General features: G+C 36.1%; 3 protein-coding genes and 1 non-coding gene across 4 annotated transcripts; 2 read left to right on the forward strand and 2 right to left on the reverse strand.

Annotated features, from left to right (window-relative positions):
- The first annotated feature begins 577 nt into the window (after positions 1-577).
- On the forward strand, positions 578-3745 carry LOC110644181 (transcription factor TCP4). The gene is made up of 2 exons (XM_058135980.1): positions 578-3260; positions 3369-3745. Exon 1 carries the CDS (start codon positions 1957-1959, stop codon positions 3223-3225), a length of 1269 nt encoding a protein of 422 aa, XP_057991963.1. The 5' UTR covers positions 578-1956; the 3' UTR covers positions 3226-3260; positions 3369-3745.
- A 1877-nt stretch (positions 3746-5622) lies between these two features.
- Positions 5623-10318, reverse strand: LOC110644168 (protein IQ-DOMAIN 10). The gene is given in 7 exon segments (XM_058135981.1): positions 5623-6164; positions 6253-6366; positions 7463-7690; positions 8762-8935; positions 9035-9099; positions 10048-10083; positions 10086-10318. Coding segments are annotated over 7 exon segments (1053 nt in total). The 5' UTR covers positions 10195-10318; the 3' UTR covers positions 5623-5837.
- A 51-nt stretch (positions 10319-10369) lies between these two features.
- TRNAI-UAU (transfer RNA isoleucine (anticodon UAU)) lies at positions 10370-10443 on the reverse strand. Its single transcript has one exon. It is a non-coding gene; the product is annotated as a tRNA-Ile (tRNA).
- Positions 10444-11606: 1163 nt separating this feature from the next.
- LOC131174147 (uncharacterized) lies at positions 11607-13442 on the forward strand. Its single transcript, XM_058137247.1, has 2 exons — positions 11607-13037; positions 13141-13442. The coding sequence occupies exons 1-2, from the start codon at positions 12627-12629 to the stop codon at positions 13261-13263; spliced, it is 534 nt and encodes a 177-aa protein (XP_057993230.1). The 5' UTR covers positions 11607-12626; the 3' UTR covers positions 13264-13442.
- Positions 13443-15580: the final 2138 nt, after the last annotated feature.

The following is a 15580-nucleotide window of genomic DNA, read 5'->3' on the forward strand; positions in this document are numbered from 1 at the left end:
AATCGACAAAATTTATTATTTTTGAAAAATCAAACTTGATTTTAAAAATTCAAAAAATTTTAAATAAATTTTCAAAATATTTAATAAAATAAAATATTAATATTTATATATAAAATAATTATTTAAAAATTTAAAGTGTTATGAATTAATTTAATAATTTTATATTTAAAATTAAAAATAATGCTAAAACTTTATTTTTTAAAACAATTTATTTATAATACAATTCTATATTCGATTAAACGTATGAGGTGAGATTTTTCTTTTTTTTGTCAATAAAGTATGAGGTGAGATTATATACATGAAGAGATGATCCATTCATTTTGGCCATGTGATACTAAAGTAAAATACAGAGGCAAGGGAAGGGAGCTCAATAACAGATATGCAGGAATGCCTGAGTTTTAAAGAACATTGATATCATATACATATATACTGCCTCAGAAAAATAAAAGAAAATGGGAAAAGGGACACCCGTTAAGATGCCAATGCCACGTACAAAAATCCAAGAAACCAGAAAAACGATGGATTGGGAGAAAGAAATAGAGGGAAGGGAAGAAAGTTGGTATTGTTTCTTTTAAGTGAAGCGAGAGAGAGGCAGAGAGCTGTAAGGGAGGGTCGCTTTCATGCGTTGTGGTTGTGGATGGTGGTGGCCTATAAAGGATCTAATCTATCAAGGCAATCCAGAGACAGACTACCTCCCTGGAACCATAACCAAGTATTCTAACTGCTGGCTAAGTAGTAAAAATCTTAAAAGAACCGAATGAGAGAGAGATAGTAAAGATAAAGTGAAAAGACTTGACCATGTGAAAGAAATGGTTAAAGAGAGAGTTGAAACCTAGAGCTGCCTAGCCCTTGATTGAAGGAGGAGGGTATTTTTTTTTTTTTGGGTTTGGGTAGTACGAAGAACAGCAGCAGAAGCAGAAGTAGCAGATGCAGTGATGAGATCACAGAAATCTTTAATCTCTTTTCTGACCAAACACTGTTTCCTTATTACTGGCACCATCATCCATAGCTCTTCTTGTAGGTCAAGGAAAGAATAGAGAATTCACCTCTTTCCCTATAGTACCTTATATATTTACTGTTCTGTTCTATTGCACAATCCCCACCCTCCCCCTCCTTCCGGACCACCTTCTTTTTCCCTCTCCCTCCCTCTAGAAAATATGGAAGAGGTGCAAAAGATTTCCCAAGAAGACCTCCTTTGAGAAATTGGGTGTGTAAAGTGGTTTCTGGGTTTTCTAGGTCTAGGGGGTATTGCCTATAGAACCATTTCTATTAGCGCATAGTACATAAAGAGAGGCCCAATTACCAAAAGCTGGGCACAGAGAGAGAGAGAGAGAGAGAGAGAGAGAGAAGGAAAGAGATGGGTTAGGCTGCAAATAGAGCTGGAGGGTTCTGGGTTAGTTTTCAGTTTTGGGTGGTGGCGTTGAGTGTGATGGAAGTGGAAATATTGAATGGCAGGGCCTTTTGGGAGAGGCAGCAGCAGAAGCAGGTATCAGAGTGGTGGCAGCAGTTGCACAAGCAACAAGAAGAGATTAGTAAGCAGAAGCAAAGACAGAGCAGTAAAGAAACAACCACCACTCACTAAAGAAAAGTGCCCTCCATTAAAAGCTGGAACATAAAAAGCGCAAGGGCCTGAGTCTGGATCCTCAACGGAACGATCGTCACCTTCACCATTATCATCAACATCAAGACATCATAACCCTAAATTCAAGACATGTAGAAGGAGGAGAAGGAGAGAGAGAGCAACAAGAACAAGATCACCACCAAGCACAGAAACACCATTACTACCATCATCAATTACCCTTTCTTCTCCAACAAGATCAAAACCAGCATTTCTATCAAAGATTGGATTTACAACAATTACAAAACCCTCTTAACCCACCAAAGAAACGATCTTACTTATCATCTTCTTCTTCTTATTCAACCTTCCCGGAGCAGAGCATCGAATATGCAAGAAAAATGGGAGAGAGTCACCGCCAAGCAGCTACATCGTCAAGACTGGGGACAAGGAACACGGGAGGCGAGATAGTGGAGGTCCAAGGAGGCCACATTGTTCGCTCCACCGGAAGAAAAGACCGCCACAGCAAGGTTTGCACAGCAAAAGGCCCCAGAGACCGCCGCGTCCGGCTTTCAGCACATACTGCAATCCAGTTCTACGACGTGCAGGACCGCCTTGGCTATGACCGTCCCAGCAAGGCCGTAGATTGGCTAATCAAGAAAGCCAAGGCTGCCATAGACGAGCTCGCCGAGCTACCTGCATGGCATCCTACTACTGCAACCACCACCGCCACCACTCAAACGAGCGCCCAACAGGATCAGTCAAATGATGAGAGAGATTATCACCTTCCCATGGAAAATTTTGCTGTTCTTGGCGGTTCTGGCAGCGACTGTACTAGAACAGTAGCAGCAGCAACTACAACAACAGCAACAATGGGAACTGATATTCAAAATATGGAGGAGCAGCAACGTCTAGCAGAAAATCCTAACCTTAGCTCCAGTTTTCTGCCACCATCACTAGACTCGGATGCCATTGCAGATACAATCAAGTCTTTTTTCCCAATGGCTGCATCGGCGGAGACATCTTCCGCGCCAATACAGTTTCAGAGCTATCCACCAGATTTGCTGTCAAGAACCAGTAGCCAGAGCCAAGATCTGCGGCTGTCGCTGCAATCATTTCAAGAGCCAATTCTTTTGCAGCAGCCACATCATGGTCATGCTCAAAATGAACAGCAAGTCTTGTTGTCTGGAACTGCCCATCATCTTGGCTTTGATGTGTCTTCTGCTGGGTGGTCCGAGCACCACCAGCACCGTCCAGCAGAAATCGGCAGATTGCAGCGAATGGTGGCCTGGAATGCTGGTGGTGCAGCCGATACTGGTAGTGGTGGATTTATCTTCAACCCAACACTGTCACAAACTGTGTTGTCGCCGCCACTGTTGCAGCCGTTTTTCGGCCAAAACCAGTTTTGTTCTCAGAGGGGACCCCTTCAGTCCAGTAACACGCCTTCAGTTCGTGCTTGGATAGATCCAGGAATCACTTCCGATCACCATCACCACAATCAAATCCCACAAATCCATCAGCAACAATCTTTGATGTCAGGCGGAGGATTTGCCGCGTCCGTTGATGGATTCTCTGGGTTCCGCGTTCCAGCACGAATTCAGGGCGAAGAAGAGGAGCACGACGGCATCCACAACAAGCCGTCCTCTGCTTCCTCTGATTCTCGCCATTGATTGAGCGAAAAACCCAAAAATCTTATCTTTAATAGGTCATACCCTTAAACCCACTTCTCAAATTCAATACTTTCTAAAAATCTCATTATCCAATTCGGGATTGTTCTTTCATCCAATCCATTTTGTTCATTTTTATCATGCAGGTCTGCTACAAGACAGCGAGGAACATGGATTCAAGACTAGTTTGGAGGATATATTTTGGCCCATTTGAAATGGTTCAATGGCAAAAACCATGGGAAGAAAAAGATCTGAGTGGATTTTTCAGGTTTTTCGATTCTGGGTTTGTTCTAGCTCTCTATGGTATTATTCAGTTCTAGTGTTTGTTTCACGTTCAATTTTGAGTGGGCTTTCAAAGCTCAACTACGTTTGATCTCTGTGTTGGATTGGGTGTATGTGTTTATGTTGCTAATAGTGTTGTGTATGTGATGGATGCTTTATTGTTTTCCATTCCATTTCTAGAGTGAACTGATAGAAGCAGAACTGCTTTGCTTTAATGAAAGATAGTCCTATTTTTCCCTTATTAGAGGAGACCTGGTAGGCATAATAATGACATTATTTCAAAAAATTTATCACAAAACAAAGCAAACCCAGATCATCAAATATAGAAAGTTTGCAGCAATTTGATTAGAGCTGGTTGTTGCTTTCTTTTTTATCAAACAAAGTTTTGGGTCTTTTCCTCTGTTTAGAAATGGTCTATTTATATTATTTATTTTTATTTGTTTCATGCCGATGAAAGAGGGATTCCTGAAAATGTGATTGTTTTTGTTTGTTGCTTTACTGATTTTTCATGCCTCAAACTACTTCCTAAATTCTGCAAAAAGAATTGAAAGAATAACCGATGTTTAACATCTCTATCATTGCTTACATTTCTGGGAGCATTGAACAAGAAGTCATTGTCTATCTACAGTGGAAGCTGTTGGCAATGGATTAGAATGGGAGCTGGAAAAGAAATTGGAGATTTGAATTTATAATTCCGCGGATATTTATGTTTTTAAGTGTCATTTAGTCCATATTTTGTTCCGTTTTGCTATAGCTTTTATTAGGCTTTTATGTGAAAGAACTAGGGTGAGTTCAACTATAGAAGGGGAAGCAAGACGAAAGATTGATCAATTTTTATAACAAAATTTCAAGCTGCAGTAGTGCCATGTTAGAAAACACATTTTACCGGAAATGGTAAAGTTTGAATTCTTTTATAGAGCCTTCATGAGATGGAGCTTAGATGTAATTTTAGAACCTATACTTGCGATAGGGTGTGTTTGGATGAGTAGCTGGGAGCAAAAGGTTACTGGTTCAATCGGCGGCCGTCAGTAGCTAATGGCAACGAGCAATGCAAAATCTTTTAGAACTGTGGAGGATGCGACTTGAAAAACAAGTGCCCGCAGGTTGCATTTGCATTAAGATCAGGTGGTAAAGGAATCTGAAGGTCATGGTATGTGACTTAGGTAAGTCTAGATAAATTTAGCAGCAGGTAGATCAAGTGGGGCTGAATGGAATACTTCTGCAGGGGGAACCATGAGAGGGGAATGGGATGAACACAACAAAGCTCAATTATGGAAGAATACACAGATGGATACCACCAAATTTGTGCTACTTTGCCACATGTCTTTTGGTCCCCCCTCCCTATACCCTGTTAATCTTAGTCCCTCATAAAAATCCTTCTCCAGCCTAGCTGGAATTTTTCGTCCAGGGAAAACCACACAAATGTGAAAGTGTAATACTTGGCTTCAATTGGGATGCTGACATTTGCCTTTGTACTGATCTGCTACTTCTTTATGCCTGATTGATAAATGCTGCAGTAGGAGTATCATAGTTTATATAATACACAGGTTAATTATTTTATGAAAATTTTAGCATGATCGTTAGGGAACTAGAGGACATTAGTTCAGCAACTCGTCAAATTCTTTGTTTTTTCATTAGCGAGTTTTGACTTGATAATATTGAAATCATTTCCACGAGAAGAATATGCCAATTAATGGATATTTAAAATAGTGATTCTGAAGAAAAATGCAGAGTTCAATGGGTTCAGGGATATGCAAGATTTTGTTGGGATGTAGCTGTTGTTTGCCTAGCTATATGGGCACGAATTAGGATGATAAGTAATTCATGATAGGACAAAAATGGTAAGGTGACAGTTAAAACGTTTCCCTGCTCTAGTTTGGTGCTCCATACCTCGATTTCTGACCCTCTGATCCCATGCGTGTTCAGTTGTTGAGGCTGCAAATTAAGCGATTTGTCGTGATCGAATTTCTTTACTTTTTTTTTTTTTGGCATAATATGAAAGCACTGTAGTAGTTTTGATTCATGGTGCAATATGAAATCTGATAGAATATAATAATTATTTCATATTAAAACCTCTTCTCCTAACCACTTGAAGTAAACCCATATTACAATTCCAAATTTGAAAAGGTAGGAACATTCTGCAAAGTATTTGAGATAATTTACAGTAAATGATAGCCAAATCAAGGTGCATGTTCAACGGTCTGTTGCCTTATTTTACACAGTAGACTAATTTCACACCAACCTCAAACGGCCAAAACCAGAATAACACAGGATAAAAATAAAAATTTTAAAAGAGCCTATGAGTTCATAGAAATTTGCTAAGCTATAATCTGTCAATTTGGAATCAATGAACCAGAGGAGCTAACAGCTGTAGTATAAGCTTCTTGGGCAGCTTGATTATCAACAGATATGTTGGACAGTTTTTTAGCTTTAGTATTGACCTTTCCATTTGACAAAGCAGGCTTGGTTGAGAGTGTTATTTTCATCTCTGATTTGCTCACTTGCATGCTCTGGCCTTTCTTTGGGTTGTTAGGTAGAGAATGAACCCGAATCTCCCATGGGCGAGCTGCGATCCAACGCTCTTTCCAGCTCCAACCCCAATTTTCCTTGCCAATGCTGTAATAAGCCTGGCCTAGATACTGGGTAGGATTGGCTCTCCACTGCAAATCAAAATGACTAACACTTACCTTCAATGGAACTGTTGGTTACAATAATCAAGGATGCAAATATTTCTCACAATTTGTTGACCTGATGAGAGAAGGCATATGCCATTGCTCGCTCACGCTTAACTGCCGCTTCTTCTCTCTGTTGCACCCTAGAAAGGATTTCTTCCATAGTTTCAGAGCCGCTACACCAATCCATCTATGAAACAAGTTAAAACCATAATTATTACAATGGTTCCTAAAATGTACTGATAATAGTTCAGAAGCACTTTCATTGCCTTTCAAAGGATGCATCTGAGAGACCTTCACTTTCCAAAGCAAGAAACAAATATTCTTGTTATTGTAGTTTGGTCCTAAAAGCTTGTGTGCTATTCAAGATCAAGAATCCTTGCTGGACTTAGTGCTCCAATAACATGTTAGTTTGCTATTAATCCCAACAACTTATTAATCGAAATGAGCTTAACAATATATATTGAGAATCCATACTCATACACTCCCTATCAAGTTTAGCCCCACTACCAAGTGTAGCTTAACAATTTATGTGCTTTAATAATCAGTTCAACACCTGCCAAGCTGAGATGATAAAAGTTTAAAATAGCATTGATCTTGCAGCCACCATCCTCCATTTCAATTTTGCAACCCCGCCAATTTGATTTCTGCTGGCGGCAGTGATGGATACCAAGCGAGACAGATTACAACAAAGCAGAATTGAATTTTCTGCCGAAGAGAAATAAAAGCATCTCGAGTTCAGTAGAGGACATGCCCACTTGTATGGGGATTAATCCAGCAACTACTAGTCTACTCAATATGGGCCAGGCTCATTGATTACTCGTATAGACTCCTTCCTTGCCTGCTTTTGATAAACACAGCTTTACCTTGCAGTTCAAAAAAAATGAACAAACTAAAGGAGCCTGCAGAAGCAATTAGATGACAGCTGCAAATTTTCCTACAACTCTGAGGTTCATATGATCTATAGGACTAACTATATCAATGAAATAAGTCAACTTACGAGTTTTGAAGCAACTTAAAACCTGTAGGCAAAATGGTTTCAGCCAAAAAAAAAAGGGAAAGAAAGTATATACACCCACTTTAATGCCCTAGAGAATTTATAAAAAATGTTGTTTTCATATGGCCTACAAAACAGTAACAAGCCATCAACAAAACGATGATGATGTTTAATCAACTAAATGGGCTCCAAAGAGATAATAAAGACTGGCCTAGTTTGGCAGCATGGTACTATTTAATAAATTATGCAATGAAAGCTATAAGACCCGGTAGGTAACAGTCATTAGTACCTCCAGCTCATGGAGCTTGGCCTCAAGCTTTTGCTGATTTTCTATGTTCTTTTGCTTAATCCGGCCTTCTGTGACCATATGGTGCCGGCGAGCTCTAATCTGAGCCTGTATATTGCTCCACGCATGTATATAGCTCAATGTGCTCGAAGCTTGCTTTTGAGTATCATTGGCGTGAATCAATACATTAAATCTCACAGCTCCTTTCAGACGTCGCATTGTTCTTTTTGCCTGAAAATGATCCAACCAGATCATTACAGTTTACAGATGATATAAAATTCCGCCATGACTGAATTATGGAAAAATAAAATGGTCATTTAAATGATAATATGCAAAAATGATTTAAAAGGCTTATAGTGGGGCTTCGGGGACAGCAGACAATCAATGCTGGTGTTACAAGGAGAGTAAATGATTTAAAAAGGACAAGTCAATGAAGTGTTCTTGACATCAACGTTCATACATATATAAAAGAGAACAATATCAATCTACTAATTCTCAAGTGCTTAAGTGTTATTGCCATTTTAGTGAAACATTTTGTCCCAGAACACCTGACATAAAGAGAAAAGTAATATTAGAACAAAATTGTAATATGAAAATAGGGAAATGGATATTGGGTTCTATGGGGAAAATAGACACTAACAAAACCTAGAGACAACAAATAAAAAGAATATACTCATGCATATAAAAACTTAAAATCAGCTTGATGTAAATTGGACTACAAAACATTACAGGGATCATAGACCCTCCTCCTCCTAGATCAACATTATGAATCTTCAACATGAATTGCAGTATTTTAAAATGCATTGAGCCATTCAATATCGACTTGTGCACAAATAGAAGCTAATTGAACTCAGGCATTTGTGTTCTGAAATTTTAAATTCTCGATTCTTTCATCTGGACTGATAACATGTAGAATTTACTGACACTGAATCAGTGTCACGAGTTTCACCCAAATTAGTCTGCAAGCAATTACCATCCTAAAACACCTGACTTACGCAATTGGTACTTTAGTATCACATCTGAAGCAAGAGATAGTATTCATGTTTTTTTAATCCCAATATAGTTTGGATCATGCTAGCCACAATTGAGGGTAAAATGACAAATATTATTCCAAATATTACCTCGCCACTCAAGTGTCAGCATGTCCTATGTATTTCTGGGAACATATATATTCAACACACAATTTAACATTCAATTATTCATGTATGCAACAAAAAGTAATCATTCATTAGGTGCAAATGGCGCAAATATACCATTAGAATACTAGTTTAATGTTCATATGCACACACTGATGAATTATACCATATATGCTCGAAAAGCAGTTTGAATTCGAATAGCAGCTTTGTGTTCTACTGACATTCCAGGAACACCGTTACTTCTCTGTGGGCTGCCATTGGCACAAGCAGGACTACTTGACTCTCTCTGAGTATTGGAATTTTTCTTGGACCCATTTGTTTTTCCATTACCCGAGTGCACCTGTCTCAAATAGGTGCTGCAGCAAAATTAGATTAAAAAAAAAAGCAATAATATTAGACGGCTATGGCTTAATTAGAAATAAAATTCTGAATAGCATACCTTCACATTTTTGGACCTATCTTCCTTCGCTTTCCTCAGGCAAATTATCGACCTAAACCAGTCTCCTGGACCCATTTGTATAGATAAGGGATGCTGATGTTTAGTGTAGTGACCAATGTAAACATGCCACAAGGAAATGTCCACATTGATCAGAATGCTCTTTATGTTTAATACAAAATTATAGAAATGCTTGGATGAACAAACATGCAAGCAACTAATAGCTAAGGCTCAGCCGCTCATTCCCCATTTCTGGAATCGCTGCTCAAGCAACGGTGAGACTTGTCAAGAAAAAAGTTCAACTGAATTCTCATACAATTTCTTTGGAAATGAATTTTTTTAAGTTAAAAAGAATTTTATTTTTTATTCCAAACATGATAATTGACAAAAAGAAAGTCAATTGAATTCTTGTAAAATTCTAGATTTCAAATAGAGGGAAAATGAAGCTTATTCACATGTCCTACTGCAGGTGGCGATTGCCAAAGTGACGCTTCATCAATATGAGAAGACAAAACCAAACTTGCTGCTACAATACTAATCTTGACAATGATGCACATGCTATATATGCACAATAATTGGATAACAACTAAGGCAAGAGATGCATTGCTAAAAATGGATACTTTATTATAGCAGGAAAACTAAAAGCTTTCATTTCTAAACCTTTGGTGCTCTGAACCAAATAATCATCATGTAACAGAGATTAATTAGTTTTCTTCCCTGTGATTTATTATGTTTTAGCATTGCAAAGATTTCCCTTAAAAAAAAAAAGACACTAAATCAATCAAATTGTAGCACCATAATGAGAACAGTTAGCTCCATTGATAACAAAAATTCAACATTACAAACCAACAATATTCTTACATTATTAAATACTGATTCTACAATAACCCAAATCAACAATGCAAATTTGATAATTACTACAAAATTAAGCAATTAACACATAATTAAATTCCCACATAATTACCAAAACGAGAAACGGCACACAAATCTGAGAAAGAGGATGAGAAGAAAAATACCAGAGGAGAAGCAACAGAGACACATGCTGTTGACAGTGGTGGTGGGTTTGAGAAGATGGGTGACCACCAGTAAAAATAACGAGAAGAAGTGCAATATAAGGAATGGCAGGCAGAGAGAGGGCATGTACACGCCCCATAAACTTCCATAACTGACAACTCAACTAAACTGAGGCTGGTGTTTGATCTTATGGAAGGTCAACAATCAACTACAACAAGGCCCGTCATCAGGTGTTTCCCACTCCCCACCCAATCACCTGGTGCTCTGCCATTATGCGGTGGCTGAAATTTTTTTTTTAAAAAAAAAAATTAAAAAGAAAAAAGGTGGTCCCGGCGGGGCTCGAACCCGCGACCTTCGGCTCATAAGACCAACGCTCTAACCAACTGAGCTACGGGACCATATTATTCTTTTGGTAACCATGACTATATTTAATTAACTCGTTAGAGTAAAAAAAAAAATTAACAGTCACAATTTGGAAGGCAAAGGGTGAGAAATACTTCATTACAAAAAATGAATCCATAAAATCCAATGGCATTGCTAGTTAAGATACATACTCATGATGAAATTTAAAAATAATAATAATAATATAAGTTAATTTTTTTTTTTAATTTAATGAAGGTTGAAGGGATTGATGTAGAGAAATAGCTTTCTTCTTTTATTATTATAAAAGTGATTAATTTTAAAATAAATAAATAGAGAAAATTGAACTCCAGACTTATTGACTCTTTACACTTTAATTAAAAAAAAAAAAAATAAACTACACTAATGACATTTTTTTACTAAGCAATAAAAGTTGAATTTGGACGACACTGAAAATTTTGAGCTGTGTAGTGGTAGGAGGGATAACAATTATAACAATGTTTATGTTTTTGTCTCTTTAACCAAATGGCCTGATTTTTGTAAAGACATATTAGTTAATTATATGAAATTTGACTTAAATCTATTTCCACATGAAAACCCAAATTAACCGAAGATTTCAGGTTAATTATGGCACTGTCTTGAGTTGAGATTGAGAGTTTAAAAGTTATTTTTTTAATAATATGTTATTTTAAATATTAAAAAATTAAAAAAAATATATAAATTTAATTATTTTAAAGTTTTAATCAAAATATATCAATTTCAATTTTAAATTAATTTGAATACCCTTTAATATATTTAATTGAAGTAATACTCAATACTAAAAGGGCTAAATGAATAAAGAATTGATTCGACTTTGAGATTTTTGTTCTAATTTAGAGATGCACTATTCAGTAGCCATTAGATTTCATCGAATTTATCTAATGAATTTTTTCTCTTTCATTTGGGTGATTTAATTTTGCAACATTTACATCTGTGCACATATAAAGCACAGTACTGGTGAATAACTTGCATGCAAATATATTTGCATGGGACGATGAAAGGGACCCACAATGAGGCTGAAAGCTGCAAATCCAAAAAATGAAACAAACGAGCAAAGGTGATATCAGCTTGCCACACAACACTGAGTGAAAAGAAAATCTCACTTGGTTTTCTCGTAGAGATATCATGGGGGTGGTTCTAGCATTCAAAACAGGAGAGTGGAGCGAGGATTTGGCCGACAAATGAGACACACAAATATATTCATAGTTTATACTTTAGATTTGTTGCCATGGCTTTGAAATTTTTTTATATCTATCATCATTTTTGTTATTATTGATAACCAAGAAAAAAAAAGGATCAAGAATTGCTTTTTATTTCCACTTAATTTGTATTATCTTCATTCTCTCTCAGGCACACAAACGAGAGTAGTTTGAGAAAAATCCGAAGCATTTTCAGATTCTCTCCCTCTCTTCTATCTTTTTGCTGAAAGGTTGGCTAGGCTTGTGGGTTTGCTCCTCTCCTCTCATAAAGATCATATACCGATCTTGACTCTATCGCCTGAGAGATTTTTGGTATCTTTTTCCCTTTTGCTCTTTTAACTTGGTTCTTGAAATACTTCTCTATATTTTGGTATTGTAATCTGTCAGATTTTGATTTCTATCGCTGCTTTCTTGAAATTCAAGATTTGTGTGTGTATATCACTCTTCTCTCTCTCTCTCTCTCTCTCTCTCTCTCCAAATCTTTGCATTTTTTATGGCTTCCTTTAAGTTTTCTTTTGATGTTGTTCTTCAAAAGAGAAATGCCCCAAATACAATAGAACCAATGGTATATCTTGAATCTAGTCTAAATTTCTTTTGTCTAGTTTAAGTTTGCTTTGAATTTTCTTTGAGTCTTGATGTTCTTAACAAGAAAGGTCCAAGAGGATCCAAGAAATTAGTATAATGCATATTTAGTATGCCAATCAAGATTGGATCGTTGTTTTACCTCTTTTGCATATGAATTTGGATTCTTGAAAAATTCTTGCATTTACATAATTAGATGGAAGATTACAAGAATGTCTCAAGAAGAAGAAACCCAAAAGTGTAGCAATAGTAATAATAGTGGTGGTGGTTGTGTTAATATTGGAAATATAGGTAGATCATCCAAAAAGCAAAAGCAAAAGAATGTCCCACAAAGGGGACTTAGTGTGGCACAACTAGAAAAGGTCAGACTAGGATAGCAACAAAAGAAAGATGGGTCTACAATGTTGACAATGACATCATCACCACCTGCAATGTCATCACCACCCAAACCTTCAAATCAATCTTCATCAGTGCCGATTCCAGAAAATCAGTCTCACTCCACTTCATCAATTCCCTACCCTTCTGATATTTCATCTCCAAATTCAATACTTCGGCCTCAAAATATTGATATTTTTAACGCAAACACTATTCCATTTGTCAATTCTTTGGGTTGGCGATCAGTTTCTGTTCAAGGACATGGAAATATGCCCAAGATTTGGAATTCTTGTGACTTCAATCTTGAAAAGGAGACTAGTTGTGGGGTTGATCCTGGATTGGCCTTCAGGTCCAGGTTAAATTTGCCCTTTGAATCCAATTCCACTTGGCCTCTCCCTAGCTTGATGCAAGGGGCACAGTATCCTCCTCCTCCAATGGTATGTTGGATTAATTCTTCTCCCAGAAAATTACTGTATTTTTCAGTTTCTTTTTTTTTTTTCATGTTAAGTTGTGATCAATTGGTTTATGGAAATCATTTAGGTGAATGTGTCATCAACAAGTTCATCATCATCTCTACAAAATTTGCATATGGAGCTCCCTTCAAACCAAAGCTGTTATGGGAACTATACACCTGTTTGGCCAGAGGAAGAAAAGTTGAGTTAAAGTTGCTTGTAATTAATCTTTCAGCTTATAATCAATTAATTCAATACTAAATTTTAACCTGAAAATTTTCTTCTTTGACTTTAATGGTAATCTTTTTTAATATAATCAATTCATGACCAGAAAATATGAATAATTTTTGTTAATGATGTATAATAGCTGGTTTGAAATTTTTGTTCCAATTATCTGAAAAGAAGGATCTAATCTAACAAATGATTTTTTTTTTTAATTGGTGAATTTGGTTAAAAATGTAGAGTAGATGGTTGGCAAGAAGAGGCCATATCCATTTGCTCTAGATAATCCTCCAGGGCCTTCTTTCCACTGCAAGTTCCCTCCTACTGTTCGCCCCATTGGCATATCAGATGAATCATTTTCATTTGGCAATGGGTGCACATTCAATTTCACTCATGCCAACCCTAATTTCAGGTTACCTTTTTTTGATATTTTTGCCATATTTCGTTCTAAGTTGGCTTAGAAGGTGAAAATGAGGAACGAAGTACTCCCAATGTGTAGCTCAATTCTCTGTATATATAAAAGAATAATCATAATGGGGTCTTGTTTGTCAGTGTTTGCTAATTATTAAAGTTTTTGTGTGTTTTCAGAGAAGACCCTTCATGTTCTGATTCAATTTCAGGGGCCAAGCATAATTCCTAGAAAATCATGAAAGCAAAATGGGGTTTCAGGTGGAGATTTTCTTACATTAGGCCCACCTACAACTATTTTTGACCTGCCCAAATTCCAAGATGAAGCCACCTTCAGCTTATCTTGCCTTCCATAATTATGAAACCTTTGATTTTGATTCACTACCTTATCAAGCGAGGGTGAACAACAAATATATATTTCCCATTTCGCTAATCTTTTTTTCTTAAAAGTAATAAATCTTTTTTTTTTTTTTATGATTTGTTAAAAGGGTAAGATGGAAGATCCAATAGTTGAGCCTGGACCAAGTGTACCAAATCCGCTGCAGCCTAACCCCAACTTCCTGCCACCAGCAATTATGCAAATTGGCCAACCAAAAAAGACCATTAGCAATTATATTGATGGTGATGTAGTAGAAAATGTTGATCTCAATTTGAAGTTGTATTGTCCATTGCCAGGAACTTTTTTTTTTTGTCTCCACAAGATAAACTAACCAAGAAGAAAAATGCAAACAAACCAGCAAATAACTGTAAATGATCAGAATATATAATAATTAAAATAGAGTGAAAATAGAACTGTGACTTCTTAGTTTTCAAATTAAAATCTCAATGTATTTTTGTTTCACTTTATTTTTCAAATAGATTAATAAGTTAATAATTATACAAATTTTAGATTAATAAGTGTTAGTCTTTTAAGGAAAGAACTCTAGATCTATTCTTGGAGAGGGTTGTTGAGAGAGAACTTTATCACCGTCTTTTAAGGAAAAAATTCAGGGTCGATTATTGAAGAAAGTTGTTGGGAGAGGCAATCTTACCACTGCTCTTTCAAGGGGAGAACTCAATTCCTAGAGAAAGTCCTTGAGAGAGACAAGGGGAGAACTACATCCTTGGAGAAAGTCGTTGGGAGAGACAATCACAAATCTCAAAGTGATTAATCTTTTAAAAATTATAAAATGAGCATAAAAGATACCTTAATCTGAAAAAAATGTGAAAGAGATATCAACTAAATGCAGAATTTGGATAAAGTGAGAAAGAGATCGGTTGTAAGGGGAAGAAAGAAAGGGTTTATGTTTCGGGTGTCATTAAAAACATTTCCCCTGGATTTCAAAAGAAAGACAAAATTTTCACTAATAATTATGTGAATTAATTTTTTTTTTTTTTGTGAAAAATTAAAATATTTATATGAGTGAAAAAGTATTACACGGAAAGGATTCTAAAATTTCTTAGCGAACTTGTCCATCTGCGACCTTTGGGATTGGGATTTGATTATGCTTCGTCTTTTTCGGACCTTCATACGAATAAATTGTATAATATATAGGATGTTTAATTTATTTGTATTATTATTAAAATTATTGTTAAGAAAAATATTTTTTAAAATATATTAATTAATTAATTAATATTAGAAATTTATTTAAAATTAAATTAATAAATTTTAATCACAACAAACTAAACTACACTATACCCATTTGCCGATCTAAGTTTTGTACCGCGAGATTCTGCCCATCACATTTTTTACTGATTAAATAAATTAAATTATTTATATTTATTTGTAATTTTATAAATCTCAAAAATTAAAAATTAAGCTACATATTTAAAATAATTTATTGTGCTTAACTTGAGAATAAAGTGGCTAAGTGACTCTACCTTAACATTTCATTCACAGAAGGCAAGATTCTTTTGGG

This window comes from Hevea brasiliensis, chromosome 15, assembly GCF_030052815.1.
Source record: "Hevea brasiliensis isolate MT/VB/25A 57/8 chromosome 15, ASM3005281v1, whole genome shotgun sequence".
Taxonomy (NCBI): domain Eukaryota; kingdom Viridiplantae; phylum Streptophyta; class Magnoliopsida; order Malpighiales; family Euphorbiaceae; genus Hevea; species Hevea brasiliensis.